The sequence below is a fragment of the Coturnix japonica genome, chromosome 6 (genome assembly GCF_001577835.2).
Source record: "Coturnix japonica isolate 7356 chromosome 6, Coturnix japonica 2.1, whole genome shotgun sequence".
Classification (NCBI taxonomy): domain Eukaryota; kingdom Metazoa; phylum Chordata; class Aves; order Galliformes; family Phasianidae; genus Coturnix; species Coturnix japonica.
This window is the reverse complement of record NC_029521.1, coordinates 4,191,380-4,209,842: the sequence shown is the minus strand read 5'-3', so window position 1 is coordinate 4,209,842 and position 18,463 is coordinate 4,191,380. Positions and strand designations below refer to the sequence as shown.

At 44.0% G+C, this 18,463-nt stretch overlaps 2 protein-coding genes across 6 annotated transcripts in view; one reads left to right on the top strand and one right to left on the bottom strand.

Annotated features, from left to right (window-relative positions):
- Positions 1-306: 306 nt before the first annotated feature.
- PLAC9 (placenta associated 9) lies at positions 307-8,038 on the bottom strand. The gene is made up of 4 exons (XM_015866131.1): positions 7,665-8,038; positions 1,314-1,408; positions 894-1,014; positions 307-501 (listed from the first exon to the last, which is right to left on the bottom strand). The coding sequence occupies exons 1-4, from the start codon at positions 7,720-7,722 to the stop codon at positions 476-478; spliced, it is 300 nt and encodes a 99-aa protein (XP_015721617.1). The 5' UTR covers positions 7,723-8,038; the 3' UTR covers positions 307-475.
- Positions 8,039-10,961: 2,923 nt separating this feature from the next.
- LOC107315602 (putative threonine dehydratase) overlaps positions 10,962-18,463 on the top strand; it is a 31,439-nt gene continuing 23,937 nt past the window's right edge. For 2 of the 5 annotated variants that reach the window (XM_015866119.2, XM_015866117.2), the window contains exon 1: positions 17,307-17,500. In XM_015866119.2, coding sequence (XP_015721605.1) covers positions 17,400-17,500 — 101 coding nt within the window. In that variant the 5' untranslated portion in view covers positions 17,307-17,399. Of the gene's footprint in view, positions 11,063-17,306; positions 17,692-18,463 lie in introns of those variants that run through there. The other 3 variants (XM_015866122.2, XM_015866118.1, XM_015866120.1) reach the window with 3 other exon arrangements.

Below are 18,463 nucleotides of genomic sequence, written 5' to 3'. Positions count from 1 at the left end.
CTTATTTCAGTCAGTGACAGCAATGTGGCTGTGGCCAAAGCTACACCATGCCGTGTGTCTGTTTTGGTCAGACAATCTAACTTCATCTCGAGAGGCAATTGCGACTGAAAGTGTCTCTTCAGCAGTTTGCACTCATAGCAAGGCCTCAGTTCATTGCTAGGGAAGGAAGATCTTGAACTATGGAGAGGTTGGTTAGCTGTGTTTTGGTCCAGCACCCTGTCTGATCTCATTTTCCTTACTGAGAACACTCTATTTGAAATGAAGTTTTGATGAAGTGCAGCCACCAAAAGATGTAAACCACAAAGCTTTGAAATGATATCTAGAAGCAAATAGCTCTTTATTGAAAAGCACAAGAACACAGAATGAAAAGTACTTTTGGGATTGTACATCTCTGCTCAAGTTCTGGGAACACCAGGGAGCTTTTTAAATCAATTGCAACTGTTTACAACAGCCATCTCATTCCTTTCAGCTCTCTTCAGTCTCTGCTGTGCTCAGTGGCATCTGTATAAAGAAGGTATGATGTAGTTATTCTTGGTTACAAGGTCAGGATCAATTTTTCTGGATAAATGTTAAAGTGTGATACCTGTTACTTTACAGAGAGGAGAACTGTTTGATTCATCAAAGCACAGAAAGAAGGTGCTATAGCTTTGCAGTTCTTGGACAAGGTGGTAGTCAGCACAACCTGAATCTGAGCAGTACTTACTGTAGGTGTGTTGCAAATAGGCAGAGGTGGTTGTGACACTGTCCAGAACTGAACCATGTATTTCAACTGAGGCCTTCCCGGCAATGAATTGATTGAATGAATTATCTCTCATCCAATATGGTAAGATGGCTTTCAGAATAGCACATGTGACGTTGTTGTTAGCTTAGGTTATGTCCCACTAGATACTTACCATCAAAAATGTCTATCAGTGGGGTTCCTGTGGCAACGGGGAGGTCTGATGTTGTCTCACTGATGATACTGAGCAGTGATTTGACTTCTGATTCTAGATGCTCCACAGTTTTTATTACCTTCTAATGGAAGAAATGGATAAAAATGTAGAGAAAACCAGTCAAGGGGTCACGTGGAAGGAATTGTGTACCAAATGTGTTAGTTAAAGGCACATCCTGCTGTCCCATGTTACTAACAGCTGATTTACTCGTTGATTGCAATTTAAGCTATTTTTCATGTTATAGTGGCCTCTAGTGGAACAAGTATTAAAATTTTATTTGGCAAGACTTAAATTACAGTATTTATAATAGAACGTTTTCTGTAGTTAAAAGATTTGGACAGAGGTTTAGTGTATTCAAGGAACCAGTGCTACAGCTCTTACCTCTTCAATAATATCTAAGCGTTCGTGCATTGTATCCCGTTCATGGCACCGGCTTCCCTGACTTCCAGGTAACAGACTGGTGGGGTCTGCAGCAGCTGGAAAAACATCCACAGTTACATTAACAGGACGTTTTTAGTCATAACGTTTGCCTTTGTGACTTCTGAGGTTGTATTTGGCTTGCTCAAGAGCATTCTTTATTGAGCATCTTGTCCTGGGTGGGAGTAACTCAGTTAAATATGGATATATCCATGGCTGTAGTCCATGTAGGAGCAGTATCTGATGCTGCCTGTGCTTTAGTGGAGCATTTTCTTTTCCGTAACTTGGTTATGGTTGGCACAGGAGGAACAGCTGTGTCTGTTTCCAATAGTGTTGTGTGAGAGCAGCGATTTGAACCTGGTGCAGTGCTTCGTGACAGGTTAGTGCTGTGGATTTAGGTGTTATCTGGTATAAATGTTTTGGTAAGGATTGCAGCGGTTTGATGGTATCAGGTGTGTGCTGTGAGCTGGAATAGAGCCCTTGAGGGCAGAAGGCAGTGAGGAGGAGAGGAATAAAACGTGACCTAATGAACTAGGTGTGGTGGTGTTTAGAAAAGGCTTTGGCAGAGTTTTAGCCAGTATATTTGAGTACATTGGACTTGCAGGGTTGGGTTTTTGTGCATTCACCAGGAGGTGGTGCTGTGAGGACAGGATCCCAAGGACTTACTGTGCCCGTTTAGTGCTTACCAAGACTAGAAATATGGCAGCTATGTTGAAGGCAGCTGCTTCACGGTTGTCGGTGGTGTTTTGGGAATGTTGTTACTCTCTAATTAAGTAATCAGGTTGAACCACGCGCTGAAAAATTCTGCTTATTTACGTGTTGTTGTTTTTTCTATCACAGCTAAAGCAATGTGGAAACGCTGAATTTTTGTGTCAGAAATTTCCAACCCGCACGAAACTATGAAACTATGAAACTATGAAATGGAGGCTGCCAAGCAATGGCTGCTCTTCATCTACAAACCTTTTCTGCTCCAACAATAGTATAATAACAAGATAAGCTCTTTTTTTACTGTCAGTTATTTATAGGATTTCCACCTTTCTAGTATTCCCAGCTCTATCTCTGTGTCGTGCCTGATTCAGCAGCATGCTGAACTGCTGCCCATCATGTTGGAGGCACAGCCTTGAGTCACGAGGTGGAGTGGAAAGGTTGGGTGAGGGCCAGCACCAGGCCTAAATGTTTGTTTGTGGAGTTTTGAGCAGCTGTGCACTGTGTGCCAGGCTTGTTTAGTTTTGTGCATTTCCTAGCAATGGGAAATGCAGGAGAGCTAATGCTGCCCAGAATAGGTCCTGTTAGGAAGGGCCTGTGTCTCTGCCTGGATGGCAGCTTTCTCACCACAGCAGAGATGCCTTTGTGCTTGTGGTGCCCTTCACCACCACACCAAGACGGGTTACTTTGGGAAGGGACAATGGATCAGGCAGACAGTGCTTTGGTCTGTAGTTCCTTGGGTTCTGCTATTCTCAGAGCTTCGGCTTGAGGTTTTGGCTGCTGGTTATTTAGCTAGCCCACAGCCTTTATCTCTGGGATGGGCTGTTCATGGACACGTCCAGTCCTTTGTACGTAAATACTACATATATCTGAGTCACTCTGGTGACCCACGATTTTATAAGAGCAAGCATTAAATTCTTAAGTTATTTATGCTGCCAATCATCTAGAAATTCTGACTTAATTTCTGTCTTGTACGTTTTGTCCTTTGTGTCAGGCTAATGAACCACCCAATACAAGGGTGGTTCTACTGCCCTTTGCTGCAGTACCGTCAGAAACCAGTAGAAGGAGCAGAGAAACAGAGTTTGAGTGAGGTTTAAGGATGCCAGCAGGTAGAGGTGCTTTTGTGTGAGAAATTAAAGCAGGACCCTCATAAACAAGAAGCTTGCTATTGGGTGTAAGGAAGTACAGTGGTTGTGTCATTGCCTCTTAGGTGTGTGAACTTCTTCATGTGATCTTTACCTGCCAGTATCTGAATTCCAGATAGGTACTCACACCTGCTCTCACACTAAATACAAATGTGAGTATATAACTTCTGAAAAGCTTTTCATAATGTATATAAATCTATATAGGTATATACCTAGTGTGTGCATATATAATACATAGACATAAGTAAATGTGCATCTCAGACTGAAGTTGGTGTCAGAAATCAGAGGGTAATGTTAACTGCCACTTGACCAGTAGAAGTGCTACCAGATGGCATTTTTGCTCCTCTATGTCTGGCCCCCGACCATTAGTTGTATATATAAGCAAACTCTTGTCCATGTACCTGTGTCACAGAGGCATCTGATTCACAGAATTGCAAGCTGGAACACACCAGTGCAGATTAAAACACATTTTTACGTCATTGACTTGAGTTGGTAATTGAAAGTACCCTCTGCATTGCTTGTACTGTTCATAAGGATAATTCCCAGAGATGCCTTACAAGTCAAACTGAAGATATGGACTAGCTGTAGAAAATACTGGGTTGGGTTCTTTGGGCAGGGTTATGGGGAAGGTTGAGCTAAGTGACCATTATGTTCCTTATTGGTCTTAAAGTTGTTGAAAAAAACCTTTTTATTTTGCCATTTTCTGTAACCATTGTAGTTTTGAGAACTGACTGAGAGTTCATGTTGTGCTCAGCAGGGAGCGCGAGGTAAACCAAAGCAGACCACAGGCCAAATGAAAGACAAGTGAGACCAAAAATGGAACCAGATGGCATATAAAGGCTGAAGTCATGTGATAGACAAAAGCGAATAGAAGGGAACATTTATAGCTATTGGAGGAGACAAGCTGCGCTGCATGTTCATTTTTGTACTACCTTAGGTTTGGCACTACTATTTTATTCCTGTAGCATATAGCAAGAAGTGATGGGAAAGCTCCTACTGAGAAAACAAAGCTGGTAGTGATGGATTTGTGTTCCAACAGGAGAAAAATCATCACTTGAGTAAATTTGGTGACCCCTTCCAACTCAGCTGGGAGGAACATGATGGACGTCCAAAGGCAGTTGCCAATCCTTGCTTACAGTGTTTCTTATCGAACTATACCGCTGGACTCAACATTAATGTGTGAACATAGCTTTAAAGGGTTAACTCAAGGTTTGCAAACGTAGTTGAGTTTAACTTGCTGCTGAGTATGGGAAAGATGGAACTTCAAAAGTCTATCAATATTAATGCTTTCATACCTAGGTCTGTCTTAAGCCAAGACTGTTAGTCATGTTTAGTTTGGGGGACTGTTCTTCAAGACAGCAAGCTTAGTTTCCAGTTATGTCAACCCTCCCGTTTCCTTTGGGTGTATGAAGCACCTGGGTTTTGTGTATTTTTACATAAAGGAAGGTAAGACTGAAACGTTCCCCTCTTGGTTTGAAATATATTTCCAACATGCTGATCTTCTTGTGCCAAGTGGCCAGTGAACGTTGTCTTATGCTCGCTTTTGCAATAGAAAATGGCTACAAGAAATCAAAGAGAAAAGAAGGATGGTTTACGTGGCTGGTGAGTAAGTTGCTCTTAAGGAGAGGATATTCTGATGTTTTGAGCTACAAATGCATGTTTCCCTTTATTTCTGTATGTGTATGGATTTGGTTTGGAAATTAAGGCGAAGTGTTAGGATTAATTACAGCTAATAGCTGTATAAGAGATACTTGTGTGTGCAGAAGAGGATGAGCCATTTTGGGAAGAAAAGGAAGTGTGTTGTGGCACGTGTAAAGAATGTAAGTTATGTGACATGGGTGAGCTTAATCTGGTTTTGAGAATGGAGGAGGTCAGAGAGGGGAATATTTGATGCCGCCCCTAAATTTGAGGGTGACCACTGGTATCTGGGGATAAGGATTTCTGAGGATGTGGCTTTTGGGCTGTGCTTAGTAATGGGAGCTGCAATCACAGGGAGCAGGGTGTGAGGTGAGTCTGTGACTACAACTAATTGACTCTGTGGCTGTGTAGTTTGTATGTGAATAAGTTTTGGCCATAGAAAGAAGTATCGTACAGGAAAGACAATCTTGTCATTTTTGTCCTAATACTAAAAAAAAATTCTAGGAACTTGACTGAAGATGTGTTATCTTCTGGCAGACATTTTGTGTGTACTGCAACCACTCTGGAAGTGGCTTCTATAGGGAAAGGAAACATCTGTTATGTGGGGTGTAGATGAAACTACTGCTAGCTCATTAGTAGCAAATGATGACTCAGGCTGGTTTCAGATGGTACCTCATGAGTTTTACTGTGGATTTAAATAGACTGTTTTGAAGCTTGATCATCTGGGAGCACAATACTGCTTTGAGAGTGCAAGCAGTTGATTTTGTGCAAAAATAAGAAGTTCTGAAGGTTTGGTTGTGTTCTATTTTTCCCTCTTCGGTTTCTAAACATTAGCCTGCCTCTGATTACTGAATATTGCCTTTATCATTGGCCATTCAGTCCAAAACTTGTTGAATCTACCCAGCCTTGAGGGGAAAAATACTTTCCCTTATGCTTTATTTTGCCTTTTCTTGCATTAAAAGCCAGATGAACTTAGACTTCTTAAAACACTAGGCTCCCCAGTTTCTCTTTCCCAGTAGCATGCTCAGTACTGGGTATGCTCATCTAACTGGAGTGTGCCACAGGGCCCGGCCTGCTTACCTGATTGCCCGATAGTTGTTTACATGAGGATTCCAGGTCACCTCTGTTCCATGCATAAATGCATAGGAGACGAGACACTGTGCTGCTGGGACGCTACACCCTCAGAACTATTTGCCCTGAGCTTTTTATAGGAATGGCAGTGTGTTTAAATAGGGCAGGTACTGAATGGCCCGGTGCACATGACTATAGTGAATGCTGTATTAGCAGCAGCACAATCTCACAAACTAAGCCAGCAGTAGCAGCTAGGAATGAAAAGCTGCAGACAGAAGGTGGGAGCCTGTAATTGTTTCAACTGGACACCCACACTAACCTCTCACCTTGAGCCGCTTGAAAGCTGATGCTGTGGACATGAAATAGTTCCTGTTAATGGCTGAATAAAAACATAAACTCTATTCTGTCCAACCCCAAACCATTTTTAAGAGGAACTGTTGCCAAACAAAACAGGAAAAACCAATGGATGAATCATGGGGGTGTAGCGGTCAGGGGAAGGATCTGTAATAAGAAGTCGTGTTCCTCATCTCGAAGGTAGAAAAGGGACAGTAGAAGTGACTTCTTTGAAGTCTTTCAGCCAGCCACGATACACACCTGGCTGTGACAGGCACAAACTCAAACCCTTCCTCAGCTTGACTTGAAGAAACCAGCCAGTACAGACCAGGAACTCTCACCTTACTAATAACTATTTCCTCCTGCCTCCCTGTGGCAAGAGCTGTTCTGAGACAGGCTTTTTCTTTCCTTTTTCCTTTTCTTGTAGATAAAATAATACGTATACGGAGCAAATAAGCAAAAACAGTTTTCCTGCCGTACTCCTGGGGTGGAAACTAGCCGGAGTGCCCTTGCTAGAACTGATAATTCAGTTTGTCACAGATAAATGTTATGAAGCCAGTTGTGTGGGAGGGAGGTGGGACAAGGAAGAGCATGTGGTACTTGGGGGGAGAGGGGACTAAACAGTTGTTTGGGAAATATTTGGGTTGTAATGGAAACTCACTGCCCTGACGCAAAATACAAACACTGTGTGTTGTCAGGCAGTCTGAGCAGAGGGGGAATGATGCTGGGCCTCAGCTAGCAGAAAACACGTAATGCAAACAGGCTGTGAAGCCAGGTTTGTGGTAGCAAGGGGACTATAAATCCTGGGACTGGCTGAACAGATCAGCTCTCGGACATACCATCAGCTGAAATGCTATTACAGGTTAGGTTAGCACCAGCCCTGCTCTTAATAAAAGCACGGCTTAGATGCCAGTTTATCAGCTGTTGTGTGTTTCTGCTTCTTACTCCCAAGGTATTTGAGGAAGGCGCTGCGAGCCTCAAGGATCTCAACAAGTAATCCAAAGCAGAAGAGACAAAAATGCGGCACTGTTAAGCAGCACATCTAAAAAGGAGGTTTGGATAAAGGAGATTCTGTCTCTGTTCACCTTGAACTTCGGCCTTAGTTCTGTGAGGTTTCGTATGTGTTGTTGTAAAGGCTCCAGAGCATTGATGATGGAGGTGCAGCACATGTCAACTTCTGAAAATATACTGATAGTGTATTTCCCTGCTGCTGTGAGTAGAGAAATAGCTCTAAAAAAGCAGTGTGCCTTTAGGACAGGTTCAGTAGCACAGAATTAGAGATATTCCCCTGGAGAGGATGCATACCTGTGACACCTTCATAGAAAACCCATAGAAGAAGCAATTCCTTATCTCCCCCTCCTGCCCCCATGCAAAGTCTTTCACCATGCTGCAGTTTGTGCTTTTCAAGCTTGGAGTCACTCACCAAAGAGCTCCTGTTCCTGCAGGACTCCAGCAAACGCCAGTGCCCAGATGAGCAGCATGGTCCCACGCTCCGCTCTGGTCCCGGTGCAGAGCACGGCAGGCTCCCTCCCAGGCTGTGCATAGACTGCTCCGTCTGTCCGTCCAGCAGTTCGTGCTGAGGTTTAGCCAGAGCTAGGAGGAAATATGCCCAGGCTGAGCCAAGATTCTGAAACTCTGCTTTTTTTTTTTTTTTTTTTTCCCCCCCTTTAAGAAAAAAAAAAAACACCACCACCCTTCCAGCTCCACAAAAAGCCCAGTTATCCAGGCAGGCTGGCAGCGCTCCAAGCTCCCCCAAAGTTTTTACCCTGTATTTATTTATGCAGCCTACAACTGGAATGTGCTGGAAAACTCGGAATCCAGTAAGTACAGCAAGGGGGGCAAGAAAACGAGGGGGATAAAGGGAAGGGGAGGGGTGCGGGATGTTTCTTTCCCTGCAGGATTTGGTGTAGGGTGTGGGAAGTAGGGAGGTTGGGGAATGTGGGATCGTTAGGGTTGTGCAAAAACAGGGGTCTCGTGTCATTTGTTTTCAGGACTTCAGAGAAAAATCTCTTTTGGGCAGGCGAAAGTTCTGCTGGACTGAGCGCAGCAGCCTTGTGTTGGTGATGCCTCACCTTTGGAAAGCGACAGAAGCTCCTCGGAGCTCTTCCCAGTTGGGAAGGTGTTGGAAATAAGTTAGATGTGATAACACCATACGTTAAGATAGCTCCGTCAACGGTGTTCTGACTGCGTGCTTGGTTGAGCAGGTCTAAGTTAAATGTTTATCTTCAGAGCTCATGGGTGTCGTGTGGATAAGTGTCCATGTGTGAGGATGTAGCCCTCTGGCCCTGAGCCTGCTGCAGGTTCCTGGCACAACCTGCCACATCCCTCCCACTTTGCAGGTCTTTAGCTTCCTACCTTTGAAGGAGTATTAATAATCCTACACAACTTAAGAAAGAACAGCAACAAAAAAAAAAGGTTTGTGAAGCGTTTTGTGTTGCCTGAGTTCAAAAATAAATAGATTTCCATGCAAACTGTTACATTTTTATCAAGGAGTAGATATTACAGAGCAAGTTAGGAATGCACTGCAAAGCCCGTGTACAACTAAGGCTGTACATGCTGTACAGAGGCTATGACTGCTGAAGTAAGAGATTGTCTGTGTTGAGACTATGGGGGAAGTGGAAGCGAAGCCAACAGACAGAGGACATGCAATGCTGTGCCGGTCACTTCTTTACCAGCGGGATGCTGACCTGCAGGAGTGAGAGCCTTGTGCTGCTTTGGAGAGAAGCCTCGGGGCAGGACGATGCTTATGAGTAGTTGGTTTTTGTTTCCTGAGTATGTTTCTCCTGGACCTTTGTCCTTATACTAAGTGTCTTTCTCAAGTGCAATCTCCCTCTTGTGCTCTTTCTAAGGGAGCCGGTTTCTGGACGCTTTTCTGCCGTGCTCTGCAATATACTACTAAAAAGCAATGAACGTTCATAGAATTGGTTTTTCCCTCTACACCAGAAAAGCTATAAAAATATATAGAAATTGCTGTTCTGGACCACGGCTGCAGAGGTCACTCAGCCCCTTTCTGCATGTTTCCTGCAGATTCCTAATGAATTCATCTCAGGATCATGGAACAGCTACTTTCTTCCAAGGTGGCTCCTTCTTATTTGTCGAACGGTGCTATGATTAACCACAGTGAGATCTGGTGCCCACAGGGAAGTGAAGAAAACAGTGAGGATTTCCTCTAGTATCGTACTCTGGAGGTTGTTTCTATAGTGAGAGAAGCTCTTCCTGCACAAGGGAAATACAGCCAAAAGAAACACGCCAAGTAAGATTCTGATGTTCAGTAGGGCTACCTGTCTAAAGCGTTTTGGTCATCTTGGGTAATTGCCTAAGTTGAGTCCTGCTGTTGGTAAGCACTCAGAATGAGGTTGCAGATGAACAGCTCTTAATCAGCGTTGTGAGTTAGAAAATATTCAGTTAAACTGCAAAGTATGTTGTTCAGTGCAAGGCAGAAGATCTGGGTGTAGCAGAGAGTATGTGATATCTATAAAGCTATTTGTCTTCTGGAAAGTTAGTCAGTCACTGATTACCATCAGAGAAAGCATTCTTCAGCGTATTCATCTTGGAAATGTCCATATATGAGAATATAATGAGATCATATGAATATAGGTTTGCACAAAATCCAGCTGTTGAGATGTTCCCAAGACACCAGCAGCCAAAGAAAGCATACCAGTGAACAGGGATGGGAATTTCTGCCAGCAGGCAGTCTGGCAAAAGGGAGAGCAAACACAAGGTTTGAGTCTATTTTGGGAGCGTGGGGGGTTTTTTGTGTTGTTTTCCTTACTTTGTTTTCTTGCAGCCTTTCTGCATCTCTTTCTTGGACAAACCAAAGGCTTGGCAAAAGCAAGTAGGTCATAGAGATACTATGGAGTGCTTAGGGAGGAGAAACAGAATAAACAAAGGCTGTATGTCAGCAGAGGATGTGTGTGCCATAAAAAGGAAGATTGTATCATTGGGCATGAAATCTGGCAGTGTGGACTGGAGTCTGGCTGAGCATGAACTTGGCAAAGGTTGAATTGCAGTCCCTCGTGACTGTAAGCGAAACAGAGAGAAAATTAAATGGAGATTACTTCCAGGAACAAAAATACAGTCAAACACCCTTCCATGTGGGGAAAGGAGAGTGCCTTACACGGCGAAGAGGAAAACAAGAGAATGATCTCCATCCTGGACTTAGCACAGAGGGACAAGGAAATTGGTGCGAGGTTACTGTGGATGTTCCCTTGGGAGAAGACGTTTGCCCACCAGGGTCTGTGGGGATTCCTCACTTATTTATTTGTTATCTGCCAGCTGCTTGTGACCTGATGTTCTCACCACCTGGAGGTTGCTGAATCCCTTATGTAAAATGAGGCTTGGTTTCATGATTCTTCTAGAAGAGGTGAATTATTTTCACCCTCTTTATTGACTCCCTGACTGCTGGGTTGAAGCAGTAATTGAATATATGTGGAAGCAGAGTGCATTGCTTGGAGAGGCTGATTTTGGAAGAACAGGTATGCAGCTTGTCCAACCAGGAATTAGCTTTCCGAGGAGTGTATCACTTGGTGAGCAAATGGAAGAAGGTATCTTCCAGTGGTGAGATCACCAGAATGAAACAGTCATTGCCACTTACAGCTTCGTCCTTCTCCGAAACAATACATTTTGTACTACGCCTAAGGCCAGCAGTGAGTCAGCTTCTCTCTGGAGGCGACTCCTTTGTGTCATCTTGGTGCCAGCACTCTAAGCTGGGTTCTCTTTGCCAGCATTAGGTAAGCAGCTGAGGGGTTCAGGCTGTCATGCATCTGTGATTTCAGCTTCCTGAGCAATCAGCTGCAAGAAACCTGAATCACAAGACCGAAGGTGGGTCGCATAGAGTGTTAGCGAATGGTCTTACTGATTGTTTTTAGCCAGCTGTTAGATCCTTCCATTTTGCAGATCTCACGGATGCCAATAAGCCCAACTGTGCCACAGGAACCCCTGTGGAGCAAGCTATGGAACATGCCTGTTCTTCATAGAGAAAATACAACTTCATCCTGACAAAGCTAAATTAGCAAATCTGAAGTTGACCCTTGTTTCTTAACTTAATGTTGCACAGATGGGACTCTGGTAATGCATAATGCTTGTTTTATTTATTATTATTACAGAAAACTGCATCCTCTTGCTGTCGCAACTTTGCATCCACCCATCTGAGTCACATTAAAAAATGTGAAATAACTCTGTGAATTCACAGCAAGTAACAGCGTTGAGAATAACACTCAGGGGGGAAGCACTTGATTGTTTTCAAATGGGAATGACTCAGCTGGTGACTTTAGCAGGCTAGTGTTGCGCACTACACCGGTTTAAGGAAATAATGGCTTGAAACTGGACGAACATTTTCACTCTGTGAAGGAGTAATTCATATCTGAGAAGTTGTTCATCTGTTGACTAGTGCCTTGTTGAACACAGGTGATGAGAAACAGCAGTGAAACAGAGGTCTGTGTTACTTAATGTCTGTGTACCTTTCTGCGTTAGAAAGCTCATCAGCGGTGCATGTAAATACTTCCTGAATTCAAGGGCTTCACCATATGAGCTAGCTGTGAGATACAGATGTTTAATGAAACAGAAACAACTGGAATAAATCCCATTTCAGACCAATAGTCTGAAATTTGTTTTGAATTTTTCTCTAATGAAATCCTTGAAGGGCGATCAGTTCCATATGTTTCTGGGGGGAGGGCAAAAATGGTTACACCTGTTACTGGTTTGCTGCATCTGCGCAGGTATTCCTGTTACTGCTAAGGGCAAAACACTTCAGAACAGGAATTATCACCTGAAACTCAGTCCTCACAGGACATCAGCTGAGCTCTGATGCTGTTGCTAATGTCAGGTTTTAGGACATCCTACCTCACTTCAAAAGGTAAGTTGAATCCAGGTCTATCAAAACACCTGCAACAGTGCACTGTCTGGATATAATAGAGTGTACAGTTCTGCTTTAAGTAATCAGCTCAAATGAACTGTTAATTAATTCAGACCCACCACTTGCTAGAAGAGTAACAGAAGTGTTCTTCCTCAGTTCCCAAACTCATTTATGCCATTTTAAGAGGAAGTTTTTCCCCCAGAGGGTGGTGACGCACTGGAACAGGTTGCCAAGGAGGCTGTGGATGCCCCATCCCTGCAGGCATTCAAGGCCAGGCTGGATGTGGCTCTGGGCTGCTGGTTGGTGACCCTGCACACAGCAGGGGGTTGAAGCTGGGTGACCATTGTGGTTCTTTTCAACGCAGACTACTCTATGATTCTCTGATTTTGTACTTTTCTGTAAGCTTTTCCTGCTTGGGAATGGCTTTTTGCCATCTATAGCGGTGACTGCCTTAAGCTTCTTCTAATTAATGCTGAGAAAAGAGGAAGCAGCAGATTAGCAGATAGAATACATGGGAAGGAAATGAAGGGTTCAAGGCGTGTGTTTAAGGAATAAGAAGCACCAGAAGTGAGGACAGAGGAGTCATATGAGTCATCAGGACTCCTTAAATAATGCCATAGCAATCTGTTCTCTATAGGCTTTATTGTCAGGGAGGTAAATGTCAAGAGGCTGATAGGGTAGGTGGTTTGAATCGTGAAGAACTGACACCAGTTTGGGGAGCAGAAATTGGTCTGCTTGTGTGGGTGAAGAGGTGCTGTGATGAAAGCAGGGAAGGATGGGGCTGGCTGGAGGAGAGGCTGTGGCAGAGAGCAGAAAGGGGCTGAGCCTGTTGCCTGGTGCTGGAGAGGCAGCCTGCAATGGCAGAGCCCTGTTTGCCTTGCTGCATGGCAGGTGGCTGTCCAGGTTAACCCCTCCTGGCCCTGGGAGCTGCGCTGCTCCATCCCTCCACCCCCATCTTCAGCTCAGCTTTTGATTTCTTTTGATCTTCCCACAATTGCACTAAACGAAGCTGAGTTGTGGGCTGGATGAGCTGATTCTGGGCACAGTGTGAGCTGCAACCTAGAGCTTAGTGATTTAATTAGACACAGCAGGAGGAAAGGGAAGAGGATTTAGATCAATGAGAGTCTGGGCTAAAGGAGCGGGCTCTAGGCTGTTATGTACTTGACCTTGGTATTACTTAAGCTAACCAGGAGGCAAAGGAGTTCAGCCCATCCCAGGGGCAGCGTTTTGGTGAAGCATTTCTTGCCTTGGTAGAAGTGTGTGTTCTTCATTGTAGTTGCATGTCCCATGCGTCAGAAACTTTTGAAGGCCTTTTGAGCCTTTGAAAGTGTTGTATAGCAGGTATCTATAGACTGTGGTAGATGTGAGCGTCTTTGAGTAATTCTGTCATCAAACCAAACGACTTTGGTGCCTCTTCCACTAATGCGATCAGATAGTCTGTCCTGCGTCAGAACCTTACACGAAGCACACCCAGACTGTTCTTTAGACTCACATACTGCAAACATGTTCCTTGAATTGATGCCTGTCCTTTCTCTCAGCCCCTATAAAATAAACCCTGAGAAAGCCAGATCTGTTTCCATTGGTTTTGCTCTACCTTAGTCTTTTCTAAATTGCCTGAAGGTAATAGGCAGCAGTGTAAAAGACCACAGCTCAGTTGCTGTCTGAAAGACAGAAACACTGGAGGATGGAAATCTGGACTGTTTTAGTAGTATTGACTTATGCAGAAACTGAGAAGGAAGTGAAATCATACACCAAATAAAACGTTGCCTATTCCATTATCATTATTACTACTGGAAATTCCTTTCTTGCTTTTTGTTTATCCACACTGATTTTCACAGTGGTTTACCACCATGTTCCTTTTGCACCAAAGCGTTGTGTAATCTCAAATTATCATTTCTGTTTTGTGTTGCTACTCTGAATGACTTTTTAGTGTTTCTTTTGGCATACATGTAGACTGTTTCCACTCTCTTTCTTTCTGTATCTGACCAAGTTCTGCAAAGAGCTCTCCGCTTTGGACAGACTATGGTGTCCCACCCACTGAGGTTGGAAATGTTATTAATTTTATTTACTGTGGGGGAAAAGCTTGGCTAACCCTTCTCGGATCTCTTTCAAATCCTGTAATTCAGTGAAGTCTTTATTTACAACGGTAATAGCTATTTCTCCTTGCGCTCACCAAACTGATTTCTCTCTGGTTTCAAGAGAATGAGGAGCTGTTTTCCATTTCTAAAGTCTGTAGCTCAAGTTAAATCTACCATCAATGTAAAAGGCAGGAAAGTCAGCACCAACCTATCCTAGGGCAGATACTTTGGTGCTCATGTTAATTGTTTGGTTCTGATCAATACCTCCAAATCTGAGCAGCTACTGGGCCATTCCTTAGATGTCTGCCCATTTTCCAAGTTTCAGTCTGCAGGTAGTGATCATCTCGGTCCAATTTGAGATGTACTGATACAAAGGAAGTAAACTACTTCATTCCAGTAGCTAAGAGGCATTTGTGTTTTTTCAAACTGAGTGAAGTCTAAGGTTATATATGAAAGGTTAGCAGGGTCAGATATTAAAAGATGATACAATGGGAGGTGACTTTTGCAGAGCAGTGTGAAACCAAAATGAAACAAGGACAATCTGGATGTTTCAAGTGCAATTGGCCGCAGCCACATGCAGGTAATTGATCCGAAGACACTCAGAAAAAAAGATGCTTACAGAAATATAGATCAGGGAAATGGCTATGGGGGTATAGCACCTTCCTGGAAATCACTAAGGGGATATGATGCCTTCTTGACCGACTGGTTCAAAGCCATATCATGATACACTGTGATCAATGTCCTTTTTGATGTAGGTGTAGACAGTGCTCAGTGGTACGCTGGAAAGAAACCATCTTCCATGCACTGGTGCTACTGCCCTCCCCCAGGAGATAGCAGTGTTATGGCTGAGGGTAAGTCCTACTTTGTTTGATCAAAGACTGGGATTCATTAAGGAAGTCCAAGACAACTTCTTATAAAGTTTCAGGGGTTATTTTTCATTTTATAAATCTTAGGATTTAAGGTCCTGGCCATCACCAAGAAAAAGCTTAATGTTAAAAGGTTTTCCTTGATATAAGTGAATGAAATCTTACATTTTAGTGTAACTTAATTTTTTTAATAAGCAGGGTTGAAAATGGCAAGGTTAAGCAGTAAATCTGAACTGGGGGCCTTTAGTGTTGATTGCAAGGCATACTGAGCCACTGGTGTTCTGATGTGAGACCATGCCCCCAAAAATGTCATAGATGGGGTATTGCCTTCTGCTGGAGAGGCCTGGGTTTTAGGCAGCAGTGGATATGTCAGTGCCTGATAATAATTGCATTGGTAAAAACAAATAAGTAGGAATTTGCTAGCGAAATATATCGGGAAGAAGAAAACGAAAATAAATTTCTAGGTAAAGACTGATGAGGTATTGAAAGTTTTTAAATAACAAGAAGTGTCCTGCTCAGAGGAAGCACAGAGATGCTCAGAAGGCATCGTGTGTTCAGGGTGACAAAAGCCAGCTGTTTGAGAAAGGGAAAGTGAGGCTGGTATCTACAGCCATCATCTCTGTGTGCAAAGATAATGAAGGTAAGTACGTAAAGTGGCAGACAAAGCTTAAGGATCTTATAAGGACAATGAAGTTTGACAGGCAAGAATGAAAAGAAGACGCATCTAATAATAGTGTGTTTAACCGTTTATCTCTCATTAAGGAAATAAGCAGCTCAGAAAATGGTCATAGTTAACTTACAGCAATTACCACGATGCACAGTCAGCATTTCCAGCACGCGCTTAGGTAAGGATGTTGAGAGGATGCTTGAGGCGGGCCTAAATCCACAGCAGGAGATTCCATGTACCCTTTTCCCCTGATGGACTGCTTGTTTGGTGGTATCTTTGAAGGACACTGATTCAGTTCTTCATGTACTTCTGTCCTGAGAAATCCTTGGTGCTTGATCAAATTATCCTCAAAATACCCTTACCATTCTTTCTTGGTTTGCAAGTGCTAGCCACAGATCTGGGCCTTATTTGGTAGGGAGATGAATTCCTGTAGTCTCAAGCATTAGCTAGTGTGCAGGTTTGTTTATCACTTCTGACTCTATAGTTAAGATATGTTGCTCTTTCTGACTTCAAACTTCTTAAAAATGGTACGATAAGCCTGTGGTAAGTTTTGTTCACGTGCGTTTTGCATTCATCATTCTCCACCAAAAACACTTGAGCAGTGCCTGGAATAGCACCTCTTCTGTGTTTTCCCTGAGGAAGTTCTAACCACCAACATAAAATGTTGGACTTGACCCATTTTTTGTTTTTCTGCAAGTTGTTGTGTTCCTCACATGTTGCTGCTGGGAGATTAAGGAATCCAGTCAACCACTCAGGACTCCCAGCCATCTTAAAGCCAGGTACTGCTGTTTTAACTGTTTTATTTTCCCTTTCCTGTGCAACATTTCACGTGTGTTTTGAGTAAGTGGCAGTTCCACCCACCTTCTCTCTTGGCTTCAAGGCACCAGTGAAGCCATCCCAAACTTGAGTCTTAGGGCCGACTGCCTTTTGGTCTCCTTGCTTCTGACAGCAGCAGGCTGCAGGGTTATGGCCATGTGCACCACAAGCAGCTCCACGGATTGCACATCCACCACTGGAAAGCAAAGGGCAAAAGCTTTGAGGATGTGAGACTAAGGAAGAAGTTGTGAATCTAGAGCTTTTTCTGTGTTCCAGTCCAAAGAGTGTGGACCTATCTGCCATACCTGTGTAAGGAAGGCTCCAACAACATGGCTCAGGGCTTCCTAGAGCTCCCAGAGGACTATTAAATCATTTATAATGACTCTTCCCTATTAAGCAGTCCATTATACTGGTCAGAGTACTCTGTGGAGGGGGTCAGGTCACAGCCTGGGTTGGATTACAGTATGCAAGTTCTCTATCTTAGATGTGCATGTGTCTCAAACACCACAAGAAGAAGTTGGGTCTTCCTTGCTACTTGCATCACCCCTAGAGCGTGTTGTTAAATCGTGGGCCCTGCAGTAAGCCCAGATCATGCTCTGCAGCTCAGCGGTAAGTAAGTAAAGCTTCAAGTGTCCTGCTAACAGAATGTCACCCAGCATAATCCAGGCCCTGACTCAAATTGACAAGGACAGGTTGGCCTCCAGAATAATCTCTTTAAATAGCAGCAACCCTCTCTCAAAGTCACTTCCCCTCCCCCACTCCCCCTGTATTGCTGCTCCCAACGAGTCACCTGCTCTTCCCACCCAAGCAGTGCAGGGCTGGCGGTGCCAGCAGGCGAAGTGCGTCCCTCCTGCTGTGCTTTGCACCCAGAATTATAATGAATTTTGCAGCTCAGTTGATCTACTCCAGGGTGTTAAAAAACAGAACTCCCAGGGACCGCTACAGGGAAGATGAAGACTACGATCCTTTCTGGCAAAGGTTGGAGAGTATTGCTGTCTGACTTAGAACTAGAGCTCCTTTTTCCCTGCAGGGACCTCGGTCAGCCCTTCAGGTCCACCCAGATCCAGGCCTGTGGACATGAACTCCCCTGGACCCCTCCTGCCTCCTTACCATGTTGTAGTTGGAGTTTTGCTTCGCCTCGTTGTTTATTTAGTCGCTGTGCTGTATAGGTAATGATTTCTATTTTCCTTTCCTTTCTAAAGAAAAAAAAGAGGTGGTTTGTAATTTTCCAATGTCTCCCAGAGCTCTGTGGCTGTGAGGTGCTCCTGGAGTCATCCACTGGCAGCAGTGGAGCTGTGAGTACTTGCAGCTGATATTCATATCTCTGACTTCTCTGTAAGCACTGCATTAGGAAAATCTCAGGCAGGCCTATGGATTGCCCAAAGTTTACCTTGGGATGGCTCATAGAGCATCCTGCTGTGATAGACAGCCTACAGTTAGCTTTGTTCCAGTGTTTATAATCTGTCTGTATTACTCTGTTAAGACAAGGGGGGAATTTAGGAAGTGTCCAGAGTCATTGCATGACTCTGACTGTGGGGCTGCACCTGTGTGACACAGCCATGTTGGCACAACCTCACTCTTAACCTCTTCCCTAGTTTTCTCCCCCTGTTTGGTTATTTGGATGCTGCCATCAAGGTCTGATGTTCCCAGATATTGGATAAAAAAGGGGCAATGGAACAGCTGCCCAGAGAGGCTGCGGGTGCACTGTCCATCCCTGGAGGTGTTCAGGGACAGGTTGGATGGGGCCCTGGGCAGCCTGCGCTGGTGTTCAATGTGGAGGTTGGTGTCCCTGACAACCTGGGCCATCCTGAGATTTGTCGTAATGTCCCACTTCCTACAAATTGTTGCTTAAGTCTGTAATATTAAAAGCATGTTTTCCCAATAAACATAGCCTCCATAGAACAGACAGCTTGAGAGAAAAGACACCAAAAGGAATGAGAA

Coding starts and splice junctions, on each gene's coding strand:
- PLAC9 (XM_015866131.1), bottom strand. CDS start 7,722: ATGCTGCTCATCTGGGCACTGGCGTTTGCTGGAGTCCTGCAGGAACAG. Junction 1,015..1,313: donor GCTTAGATATTATTGAAGAG/GTAAGAGCTGTA, acceptor TTCTTCCATTAG/AAGGTAATAAAAACTGTGGA. Junction 502..893: donor ACTGATAGACATTTTTGATG/GTAAGTATCTAG, acceptor TTCTTTATACAG/ATGCCACTGAGCACAGCAGA.